This window comes from Oncorhynchus clarkii, chromosome 21 (genome assembly GCF_045791955.1).
Source record: "Oncorhynchus clarkii lewisi isolate Uvic-CL-2024 chromosome 21, UVic_Ocla_1.0, whole genome shotgun sequence".
Taxonomy (NCBI): domain Eukaryota; kingdom Metazoa; phylum Chordata; class Actinopteri; order Salmoniformes; family Salmonidae; genus Oncorhynchus; species Oncorhynchus clarkii.
Window position 1 is genome coordinate 16411210 of NC_092167.1, and position 12925 is coordinate 16424134.

Consider the following 12925-nt stretch of genomic DNA (forward strand, 5'->3'; position numbering starts at 1 on the left):
TACAGACCTATATCTATTCTACCCTGCCTTTCTAAGGTCTTCGAAAGCCAAGTTAACAAATAGATTACCGACCATTTCGAATCCCACCGTACCTTCTCGCTATGCAATCTGGTTTCAGAGCTGGTCATGGGTGCACCTCAGCCACACTCAAGGTCCTAAACGATATCATAACCGCCATCGATAAGAGACATTACTGTGCAGCCATTTCATCGACCTGGCCAAGGCTTTCGACTCTGTCAATCACAACATTCTTATTGGCAGACTCAACAGCCTTGGTTTCTCAAAGGATTGCCTCGCCTGGTTCACCAACTACTTCTCAGACAGAGTTCAGTGTGTCAAATCGGAGGGCCTGTTGTCCGGACCTCTGGCAGTCTCTTCTTGGGCCGACTCTCTTCTCTGTATACATCAATGATGTTGCTCTTGCTGCTGGTGATTCTTTGATCCACCTCAATGCAGACGACACCATTCTGTATACCTCTGGCCCTTCTTTGGACACTGTGTTAACTAACCTCCAGACGAACTTCAATGCCATACAACTCTCCTTCCGTGGCCTCCAACTGCTCTTAAATACAAGCAAAACTTAATGCATGCTCTTCAACCGATCACTGCCCGTACCTGCCCGCCCGTCCAGCATCACTACTCTGGACGGTTCTGACTTACAATATGTGGACAACTACAAATACCTAGGTATCTGGTTAGACTCTCCTTCTGGTTAGACTCTCCTGTAAACCTTCCTTCCAGACTCACATGAAACATCTCCAATTCAACATTAAATCTAGAATCGGCTTCCTATTTCACAACAAAGCATCCTTCCTCATGCTGCCAAACATACCCTCGTAAAACAGACCATATTTCACTAGTCACCCCCAAAGCCAATACCTCTCCTTCCAGTTCTCTGCTGCCAATGACTGGAACAAACTGCAAAAATCACTGAAGCTGGAGACTCATATTTCCCTCACTAGCTTTAAGCAACAGCTGTCAGAGCAGCTCACAGATCACTGCACCTGTAAATAGCCCATCCAACTACCTCATCCCCATACTGTATTTATTTATCTTGCTCCTTTGCACCCCAGTATCTCTACTTGCACATTCATCTTCTGCACATTATACAATTCCAGTGTTTAATTGCTATATTATAATTATTTCACCACCATGGCCTATTTATTGCCTTACCTTCCTTATTTGCACATGGTGTATATAGACTTTTCTACTGTATTATTGATTGTATGTTTGTTTACTCCATGTGTAACTCTGTGTTGTTGTATGTGTCGAACTGCTTTGCTTTATCTTGGCCAGGTCGCAGTTGCAAATGAGAACTTGTTCTCAACTAGCCTACCTGGTTAAATAAAGGTTAAATAAAATTTAAAAAATACCCATAACATGCTGCAGCCCCCACCCTGCTTGAAAATATGAAGAGTGGTAACTCAGTGATGTGTTGGATTTGCCCCAAACATAACACTTTGTATTCAGGTTTTACTTTAAAGTAAAGTTTTACTTTAGTGCCTTATTGCAAACAGGATGCACATTTTGGAATATTTTTATTCTGTACAGACTTCCATCTTGTCACTCTGTCATTTAGGTTAGTATTGTGGAGTAACTAAAATGTTGTTGATCCATCTCTCCTATCACAGCCAATAAACTATGTAACTGTTTTAACGTCCCCATTGGCCTCGTGGTGAAAACCCTGAGCGGTTTCCTTCCTGTCCGGCAACTAAGTTAGGAAGGACACCTGTATCTTTGTAGTAACTGGGTGTATTGATACACCATCCAAAGTGTAATTCATAACTTTACCCATCTACCAATAGGTGCCATTCTTTCCGAGGCATTGGAAGTGGTTTCCTGGTCTTTGTGTGGTTGAATCTGTGTTTGAAATTCACTGCTTGACTGAGGGACCTTACAGATAATTGCATGAGATGAGGTAGTCATTCAAACATCATGTCATTCAAACATCAAACACTATTTTTGCACACAGTCCATGCAACTTTTTTATTTTTTTTTAAATTTTACCCCTTTTTCTCCCCAATTTCGTAGTATCCAATTGTTGTAGTAGCTACTATCTTGTCTCATCGCTACAACTCCCGTACGGGCTCGGGAGAGACGAAGGTTGAAAGTCATGCGTCCTCCGATACACAACCAACCAAGCCGCTGCTTCTTTAACACAGCGCACATCCAACCCGGAAGCCAGCCGCACCAATGCGCCGGAGGAAACACCGTGCACCTGGCCATCTTGGCTAGCGTACACTGCGCCCAGCCCGCCACAGGAGTCGCTGGTGCGCGATGAGACAAGGACACCCCTACCGACCAAGCCCCCCACCAAGCCCTAACCCGGGCGACGCTAGGCCAATTGTGCGTCGCCCCACGGGCCTCCCGGTCGCGGCCGGTTACGACAGAGCCTGGGCGCAAACCCAGGACTCTGATGGCACAGCTGGCGCTGCAGTACAGCGCCCTTAACCACTGCGCCACCCGGGAGGCCTGTCCATGCAACTTATTATGTGATTTTGTAAACACATTTTGACTCCTGAACTTATTTAGGCTTGCCATAACAAAAGGGTTGAATACTTATTGACTCAAGACATTTCAGTTTTTCAGTTTGTATTAATTTTGTAACAATTTCTAAAAACATAATTCCACTTTGAATTTATGGGACATTGTGCGTAAGCCTGTAACACAAAATCTCAATTAATTTTAAATTCAGGCAGTAACATAACAAAATTAGGAAAAAGTCAAGGGGTGTGAATACTTTCTGAAGGCACTGTAGATCAGCCAAAGGTAGAGGCCCAGAGGCTGTGATAAACCATTACAAAATCCGATATATGCAAACACTCCTGTATTGCACAAACTGAATAACACACAAACACTAACACACACTCTCAATCACTCACTCACTCAATAACTGAACTTACTGTACATTGTGTGGTTGTGCAGCAGAGAAATATGTTTGAGCAACTGAACTTAAGGCCGTCGGCAGGATTACAAGTCAAATCTGAGATCAGCAAAGCGAGGGTGTGTTGAAAAGGTAATCTAATCAGTCGATAACGAGGCCGAGCCAGTTGTGTTAGTCAATTCTGTTTGGCCTCATTGTTTTTGAAATGAGCCTACTGGCTTTATTTAACTTGGACCCAGGCTTTCTCTAAAACAAGAGGCCAAACGAGAATTCAATTATCTGCCAGAGTGAACCATCAACTCTCATCAATGACAAATGAAAGCTCACCGCCCAGAGAACTCTAAGCCACTCAGGGTCTGGTTTGGGTACACTGAAAGGTGTATGTGTGTTATAGAATTATGTTCACCACTGAAGTAATACACATCTCAGCACCACACACTGGGTGGTTCGAGCCCTGAATGCTGATTGGCTGACAACCGTGGTACATGACAAAACATGTATTTTTACTGCTCTAATTAAGTTGGTAACTAGTTAATAATAGCAATAAGGCACCTCGGGGGTTTGTGATATATGGCCAATATACCACGGCTACGGGCTCTGTCCAGGCACTCCATGTTGCGTCGTGCATAAGAACAGCCCTTAGCCGTGGTATATATTGGCCATATATCACACCTCCTCAGGCCTTATTGCTTAAGCACGCCTCTAAGAAAGGAGATCGAAAGGAAGAGCAGAGAGGAAGAGGAATAGCAAGATGCGGAGGGAGGGGAGGGCAGAGGGAGAGAGATATACTCATAAATCTTTGAGAGCTATGTACACATAGGCTCCCTAGTTGCTAATTAGGAACGTCCAGAAGATACATTGAGCAGATGCTCCGCTGAGCTACAAAAACAAATCTCTCTCTCTCCCTTTTCCTCTGGGTGTGATACAGTCAATTGTGCTGAGTCACAGAACATTGTCTCAAAAAGGCATAATCACACTCACACCCCAGGTTATTAAGATTTGATGAGAGCGGGGTCTCTATCTCTGCCTGTCTGTCCAGGTGTGTTGTTGTGTGAGCAGCTGGGCAGGCACAGTCATCTAATATCCATAGAGTAACCGAGAGATGGCAACTCCATCACTCAGCAGGCACCACCAGTCCCTATCCATCCACTTTACATTCAGTCACCCACACACAGACACTGACTTCGTTTACAGTGGAGGGGAGGGAATAGAAGAAGAGATAGGGGACATTTTTACAATACACAACAAACTAATAACCCCATGACAATTCATAGACAGATCTAATGCATAAAGTATATCATATTGCAGATTTCTGCCGAACCCCTTTCAGAAAACACTTCAACCTTGTGCTCAATAGAAACAGTAAAATCCCTTTAAACCTCAGGGTGCAGTAGAAATGGTACAGCAATATCGTACAGGGAGGACTGGTAATGCACCTTTTGAAGGAAAACTTTCAAGTTGAACACTGGAGAAAAATCATCTCTATCTTATAAAAAAAAGCCCATGTCATGTTTTAACAGATTTCAAGCTATTCTTATAATTTAAAGTTAACTTTTGTCTCTGAAGTGTCTAAGGACAGAGAGTTCAGAGAGTTCATCCATATAAAGGGTTAACTCCATCCCGCTTACTGTTTCAAAGTGCATAGCAATATTGCGTGAGGCAGAAAGACATAATTTTACTCTGTGAAACTGAGACATACAGTACATTGTGCATACTATCTCAATCTCTTTGGAAATCTCTTAAAACGCTAAACTTTATCAAATTTTAATAATACAGACAGAAGGAACAAAGAATATAGCCACAAAGAGGTGAGTAGAGAGATCGCAAGGACGTTTTATGTATTCTCTTGTCTTCTTAAATTTAGAGTAGCTACAGTATTTGGGTTAAATTATCTTTGGTAAAAATGACTCATGTATAGAAATAACTTATCAAGATTGATCCCATATGTGACCCCATCAGAATAAAACCTCTCAACTGGAAACTATGAAAAGTAGTACCACAGGGTACTGACTCCACCAAATGCCTTATTGTTTCACCTCTGGTATCTGTCTAGATACGGTAACACCTCCAGCAGTCGCCTTTCTGAAGAGCCGTTCCTGTTCTCTGTCTGTCTACATGTGCTTACTGAGCCGGTCACCTCTTCCTGTGGACACAACTTCCGCAACGACTGTATCAGCGGGTATTGGGATGCCACTGATCTGTGTAAGGAGAAATTCTACAGAAGACCTGAGCGTCGTGTCAACACAATGTTGAGTAGTTGTAGAACATTGCAAGATTTAAATCAGAGGTAAAAATGAGTTCTCTGCCAAACCTGGAAAGTGTCCTGTGACATCTGCACTGGGAAGAGGCCCTGAAGTCCTGCCTGGTGTGTCAGACCTCTTACGGCGAGACTCACCTGGTGCCTCAGAGTCTCAGCCTTAGAGAGACACAAGCTGATCAACCCTGTGGAGAACCTGGAAGATAGGATGTGTAAGAAGCACGACAGACCTCTAGAGCTGTTCTGTAGGACTGACAAGATGTGTGTGTGTGTGTGTGTGTGTGTGTGTGTCAGTTCTGCACAGACCACATGACAGTGTCCCTCTAGAGGAAGAGCGTGGAGAGAGGAAGGCTCAGCTTAGAAAGACTGAGGCAGAAGTACAGCAGATGATCCAGGAGAGACTGCAGAAGATTCAAGAGATCAAACACTCAGTAGATCTCAGCAAGAGAGATATTTACATTGACCCCCCCCCCCCCTCTTTGTTTTTACACTGCTGCTACTCGCTGTTTATTACCTATGCAGTCACTTTACCCCTACCTACATGTACAAATTACCTCGACTAACCTGTACCCCCGCACATTGACTCAGTATCGGTATGATTAGTATTTAAACTACTGTCCTCTGAAATCTTACAATCAAATAAAACATTTGACACGCTGATTTCTGTCTTAACCTTGCAAATAAATGATTGTATTTACTGAAAAGGAAAACTTTCAAAAGGATATGAACCTGAATAAAAACAGTTATGTCGTTGTTTCTATGTTTCTATGTTCGACATTCCATAGGCCAAAGACAATGGGGCATATACACTCCAAATCCTAAGTGGATGATGCATCCCTGTGTATATACTGTTATGATCACAGATCTTCTGTGCTGAATGGAAAAGAGGAAGAGGAGATCCCTTCCACAGAATGAATGTCCGTTAGTCATGTAGAGAGAGTTGGGGTGCACGTCTGGAACAGAGAAGAGGCCGAGGCAGGAACTGAACACCGTGTTATCGTCAATAACAGTCTATCTAGAGCGCATCTCCATGTGGACTAAAACACTTTAGTAGAGGTCAAAGCAATGACGGTAGATAAGAACAATTAAAACAGTGAAAGATCATGTTTAACCTTATGGCGCAGTAAAAAGAAAGATACATCACACAGCACTATTGCACAGGAAGGAGCTTAGTAATGTAATTAATGTACTTTTCAGGGAATGAGGGAGCTATATGTTTAACAGCAGAACAAACTGTCTCAAACTTTGAATTGCTCTTTAGGAGACAAAAAAAAAACACACACCAGTGAAAATAACACAAAAAGCAATTTGGTGATCACTTCATTTACTATCTAGACCGGTGAAAATGATGAAAACCTGCCCTGTTTTAACTGTCCTCTTGGAGGTCACTCTGTCTTGGTTGACTTAAGATGGTAAAATAACGTAACAAGAACGTTCATTATCACTACATCGTTTATGGCTGAACAATTACGCAGACTAAATTGACCTGTAAATGTAGATTGCTGTCGATTTCAAGCAGTCCCGATGATTGCTCTTTTGATCTTAGTGTCGAAGAGAACTTGGGAGAGTTCAGCCGTGTAAAGGGTTAATACTGTTCCAGGAAGAGAAACGCTGCAGAGCAGAATCCGGTGGGGAGGAGCACTTCAACTTCACTTTACTGAACTGAAACTAAAGTGGTGAGACGTACAGTATATTGTGTACGGGAACAAACTCTCTCAAACACTTTATAAATATTTCTAAAAAAACAAGCTTTTAGGCCTAATTTGACCCCACAAATGGAAAGAACAGAGACAGCACCCACACTCACATAAACACAGGTGAGTAGAGAGATAAACATGGACAAGTCAACCTAAACTCGACCGTGTTTAAATATTATCCAGATTCTTTATCTCCAGTATGTTAAACTCTCTTTTGTAAAACTTCTGATTTCTATGTTAAAACCATATATTATGTTTGGTTAATATCAATCCCATAAGAATTCCAGTAAATGCTTTATGGTTTCACCTTTGGTCTCTTGTCTAGATATGGCCACCTCCAGCAGTCTCCTGTCTGAAGAGCAGTTCCTGTGTTCCATCTGTCTGGATGTGTTCACTGAGCCCGTCTCTACTTCATGTGGACACAACTTCTGCAAGGCCTGTATCACAAAGTACTGGGATAGGGATGACCTGTGCCAGTGTCCCATGTGTAAAAATACATTTGATAAGAGACCAGATCTGTTCGTCAATACGTTCATTTCTGAGATGGCTGCACAGTTCAGAAAGAGTGTTAGGGAATCTAACAGCAACCAAGGCCTCCACCCTGACCTACCAGGAGAAGTGCCCTGTGATGTCTGCACTGGGACAAAGTTCAAGGCCCTGAAGTCCTGTCTGGTGTGTCTGGCCTCTTACTGTGAGATTCACCTGGAGCCTCATCAGATATCCCAAGCATTAAAGAGGCACGAGCTAATTGACCCTGCGGAGAAACTGGAAGACAGGATGTGTAAAAAGCATGACAGACCTCTAGAGCTGTTCTGTAGAAGTGACCAGATGTCTCTTTGTGTCTTCTGCTTGAAAGCAGACCACATGACTCATGACAGTGTCCCTCTAGAGGAAGAGCGTGGAGAGAGGAAGGCTCAGCTTAGGAAGACTGAGGCAGAAGTGCAGAAGATGATCCAGGAGAGACTGAAGAAGGTTCAAGAGATAAAACACTCTGTAGAGCTCAGCAAGAGAGAGGCAGAGAGAGAGATATCAGACAGTGTACAGGTCTTCACTGCTCTGGTTCGCTCCATTGAGAGAAGTCAGGCTGTGCTCATTGAGGGGATTGAGGAGAAGCTGAAAGCAGCAGAGAGGCAGGCTGAAGGGCTCATTAAAGAGCTGGAGCAGGAAGTCACTGAGCTAAAGAGGAGAAGCACTGAGCTGGAGCAGCTCTCACACACTGAGGACCACCTCCACCTCCTACAGAGCTTCCCATCCCTCTGCACCCCTCCAGACACTAGAGACTGGTCTGAGATCAGTGTTCACGGTGATCTTTGTGTGGGGACTGTGAGGAGAGCTGCGTCTCAAGTGGAGGAGACCATTATGAGTGAAGTGGAGAAGTTGTGTGACGCTGAGCTGAAGAGGATTCAGCAGTATGCAGTGGATGTGACTCTGGACCCTGATACAGCACATCCCTACCTCATCCTGTCTGAGGGTGGAAAACAAGTGAAATATGGAGACACAAAACAGAATGTTCCTAACAATCCAAAAAGGTTTCATAATTACGGTGATGTCCTTGGGAAAGAAATATTCTCCTCATGGAGATTTTATTATGAGGTGACTGTCAAAGGGAAGACTAAGTGGGATTTAGGAGTGGCCAGAGAGTCTATCAACAGGAAGAATAATAAAATCCCACTGACACCTAATAATGGATACTGGACTGTACGGCTGAGGAATGGAGAGTACAAGGCTCTAGCTGGCCCTGGTGTTCCCCTCTCCCTGAGAGAGAAGCCCCATAAATTGGGGGTGTTTGTGGATTATGAAGAGGGTCGGGTCTCCTTTTATGATGTGGAGGCCAGGTCTCATATCTACTCTTTCACTGGCTGCACCTTCACAGAGAAACTCTATCCATACTTCTGTCCCTGTAGTAATGATGGTGGTGAAAACTCTGCCCCTCTGATCATCTCTCCTGTCAATCACACAGCCTGATTAACAAGACTCTGAACTGTATTGTTGGAACGGGGACCATTTTTTATAACAGATTGCATTTCTACATTTACAAATTTAGTTAAGGTTCATTACACATTATTTGTGTTTTGTCATTGGAATCTTAGAATCAGAATTGTATTTGATCTGTCTTAAGTATGAATAAATGTTCGTATTCAAAATGAAAAAGTACCAAATGTACTCTACACATTGCTTTGATTAAACCCATTCAACGCAAAAGCTGACATTTGAGAGTGAAAGCTAACTCTTCCTCACAGTCCAATGTTCTCTCTACTCTTTCTCGCTCTCCTCTAATCTGTAAGAAGGGTTCGCAAGAATTGATGGCAATGCCGGAAAAATAAATGTGTTGCCTTTAAAATGTTTAATTATGAAAAAACAAGCTTTCTTTACTGCTAATAAAGATGTTCCTTAAACATGCGCCATGTCTTCTTTCAACACTGCAGAATCTACATATTTAATTTCTATGTTCAACAATGTATTGGCAAAAGGCTGTGGAGGCATGGACACTAAAGATGAAGTGGGTGTTGTATCACTGTGCATGGATCATTATGGTAATAGAGAGGGTTTAGAGTACGGTTTTATTTTGACCAGCTGTTACAATGCTTTCCCCGAATGTGTCAAATGTCAAAACGTCTGGTAAGACGAGGGGTGGGGGTGTGTGTCTACTTGTCAATAACAGCTGGTGCGCAATGTCTAATATTAAAGAAGTCTCAATACGGAAGTGGTCAGATGACGCAGATGCTACACTACATGACTGTTTTACTAGCACAGACTGGAATATGTTCCGGGATTCATCCAATGGCATTGAGGAGTATACCACCTCAGTCACTGCCTTCATCAATCCGTGCAATGACGACATCGTCCCCACAGTGACCGTATGTACATACCCCAACCAGAAGCCATGGATTACAGGCAACATTTGCACCGAGCTAAAGGCTAGAGCTACCGCTTCTAAAAGAGTGGGACTCTAACCCGGAAGCGTATAAGAAATCCCGCTCTGCCCTCGGACGAACCATGAAACAGGCAAAGTGTCAGTACAGTACTAAGATTGAATCCTACTACACCGGCTATGATGCTCCTGGATGTATTTCAAGGCCTACCTTCAAACTCACTGCCTCTTTGCTTGACATCATGGGAAAATCAAAAGAAATCAGCCAAGACCTCTGAAAAAAAATTGCAGCCCTCCACAAGTCTGGTTCATCCTTGGGAGCAATTTCAAAACGGCCGAAGGTACCACGTTCATCTGTACAAACAATAGTACGCAAGTAGAAACACCATGGGATTACGCAGCCGTCATACCGCTCAGGAAGGAGACACGTTCTGTCTCTTAGAGATGAAGGTACTTTGGTGCGAAAAGTGCAAATCAATCACCGAACAACAGCAAAGGACCTTGTGAAGATGCTGGAGAAAACAGGTACAAAAGTATCTATATCCACGGTAAAAACGAGTCCTACATCGACATAACCAGGAAGGCCGCTCAGCAAGGAAGAAGCCACTGCTCCAAAACCGCCATAAAAAAGACAGACTATAGTTTGCAACGGCACATGGGGACAGAAGATTGTACTATTTGGAGAAATGTCCACTGGTCGGATGAAAGAAAAATATAACTATTTGGCCATAATGACCATCGTTATGTTTGGAGGAAAAAGGGAGAGGCTTGCAAGCCGAAAAACACCACCCCAACCGTGAAGCATGGTTGTGGCAGCATCATATTGTGGGGGTGCTTTGCTGCAGGAGGGACTGGTGCACTTCACAAAATAGATGGCATGATAAGGGAGGAAAATTATGTGGATATATTGAAGCAACATCTCAAAACAGCAGTCAGGAAGTTAAAGCTTGGTCACAAATGGGTCTTCCAAATGGACAATGACCCCAAGCATACGTCCAAAGTTGTGGCAAAATGTCTTGAGGACAACAAAGTCAAGGTAGTGGAGTGGCCATCACAAAGCCCTGACCTCAATCCTACAGGAAATGTGTAGGCAGAACTGAAAAAGTGTGTGTGCCAGGAGGCCTACAAACCTACAGTTACACCAGCTCTGTCAGGAGGAATGGGCCATAATTCACCCAACTTGTTGTGGGAAGCTTGTGGAAGGCTACCCAAAAAGTTTGACCCAAGTTAAACAATTTAAAGGCAATGCTACCAAATACTAATTGAGTGTTTGTAAAATTCTGACCCACTGGGAATGTGATGAAAGAAATAAAAGCTGAAATAAATAAATAATTCTCTTTACTATTATTCTGACATTTCACATTCTTAAAATAAAGTGGTGATCCTAACTGACCTAAGACAGGGAATTGTTACTAGGATTAAATGTCAGGAATTGTGAAAAACTGAGTTTAAATGCATTTGGCTAAAGTGTACAGTGCCTTGCGAAAGTATTCGGCCCCCTTGAACTTTGCGACCTTTTGCCACATTTCAGGCTTCAAACATAAAGATATAAAACTGTATGTTTTTGTGAAGAATCAACAACAAGTGGGACACAATCATGAAGTGGAACGACATTTATTGGATATTTCAAACTTTTTTAACAAATCAAAAACTGAAAAATTGGGCGTGCTAAATTATTCAGCCCCCTTAAGTTAATACTTTGTAGCGCCACCTTTTGCTGCGATTACAGCTGTAAGTCGCTTGGGGTATGTCTCTATCAGTTTTGCACATCGAGAGACTGACATTTTTTCCCATTCCTCCTTGCAAAACAGCTCGAGCTCAGTGAGGTTGGATGGAGAGCATTGTGAACAGCAGTTTTCACTTTTCCACATTTTCCACAGATTCTCGATTGGATTCAGAAAATATCCTGGACTCTACACACAATACCCATAACTACAAAGCAAAAACAGGTTTTTATAAATGTTCGCAAATGTATTACAAAGTTTAAATAGAAATACCTTATTTAAATAAGTATAGGGACCCTTTGCTATGAGACTCGAAATTGTGCTCAGGCGCATCCTGTTTCCATTGATCATCCTTGAGAAGTTTCTGCAACTTAATTGGAGTCTACCTGTGGTAAATTCAATTGATTGGACATGATTTGGAAAGGCACACACCTGTCTATATAAGATTCCACAGATGTAAGTGCATGTTAGAGCAAAAACCAAGCCATGAGGTAGAAGGAATTGTCCATAGAGCTCCGAAACAGGATTGTGTCGAGGCACAGATCTGGGGAAGGGTACAAAAACACTTCGGCAGCATTGAAGGTCCCCAAGAACACAGTGGCCTCCATCATTCTTAAATGGAAGAAGTTTGGAACCACCAAGACTCTTCCTAGAGCTGGCTGCTCGGCTAAACTGAGCAATAGGAGGAGAAGGGCCTTTGTCAGGGAGGTGATCTAGAACCCGATGGTCACTCCGACAGAGCTCTAGAGTTCCTCTGTGGAGACGACAGAACCTTCCAGAAGGACAACCATCTCTGCAGCACTCCACCAATCAAGTCAGGGTAGAGTGGCCAGACGGAAGCCACTCCTCATAAAGGCACTTGACAGCCCACTTTGAGTTTGTCAAATGTTTGACAGTGGGGATGAGAAACAAGATTCTCTGGTCTGATGAAACCAAGATTGAACTCTTTGGCTTGAATGCCAAACATCACGTCTGGAGGAAACCTGGCACAATCCCTACGGTGAAGCATGGTGGTGGCAGCATCATGGTGTGGGGATGTTTTTCAGCGGCAGGGACTCGGAGAATAGTCTGGATCGAGGCAAAGATGAACGGAGCAACGTACAGAGAGATCCCTGATGAAACCAGAGAGCTCAGGACCTTGGAAGGTCAACCGTCACCCCAGTCTAACAGGACAACATCCCTAAGCACACAGCCAAGTCAACACAGGAATGGCTTTGAGACAAGTCTCTGAATGTCCTTGAGTGGCCCAGCCAGAGCCCGGACTTGAACCCGATCGAACATCTCTGGAGACACCTGAAAATATCTGTGCAGCAATGCTCCCCATCCAACCTGACAAAACTTGAATGGATCTGCAGAGAAGAATGGGAGAAACTCCCCAAATACAGGTGTGCCAAGCTTGTATCGTTATAACCAAGAAGACTTGAGGCTGTAATCGCTGCCAAAGGTGCTTCAACAAAGTATTGAGTAAAATGTCTGAATACTTATGTAAAT

At 43.3% G+C, this 12925-nt stretch overlaps 2 protein-coding genes across 2 annotated transcripts in view; one reads left to right on the plus strand and one right to left on the minus strand.

Annotated features, from left to right (window-relative positions):
- The window catches only part of LOC139378657 (protein O-mannosyl-transferase TMTC1-like), a 95779-nt gene that overhangs the window by 58557 nt on the left and 24297 nt on the right, over positions 1-12925 (minus strand). The window lies entirely within an intron of this gene.
- Positions 6793-9234, plus strand: LOC139378658 (E3 ubiquitin-protein ligase TRIM39-like). Its single transcript, XM_071121031.1, has 2 exons — positions 6793-6958; positions 7164-9234. The coding sequence occupies exon 2, from the start codon at positions 7166-7168 to the stop codon at positions 8801-8803; it is 1638 nt and encodes a 545-aa protein (XP_070977132.1). The 5' UTR covers positions 6793-6958; positions 7164-7165; the 3' UTR covers positions 8804-9234.

Excerpts from the sequence above, each read along its gene's own strand:
- LOC139378658 (XM_071121031.1), top strand. The coding sequence starts at position 7,166 with ATGGCCACCTCCAGCAGTCTCCTGTCTGAAGAGCAGTTCCTGTGTTCC.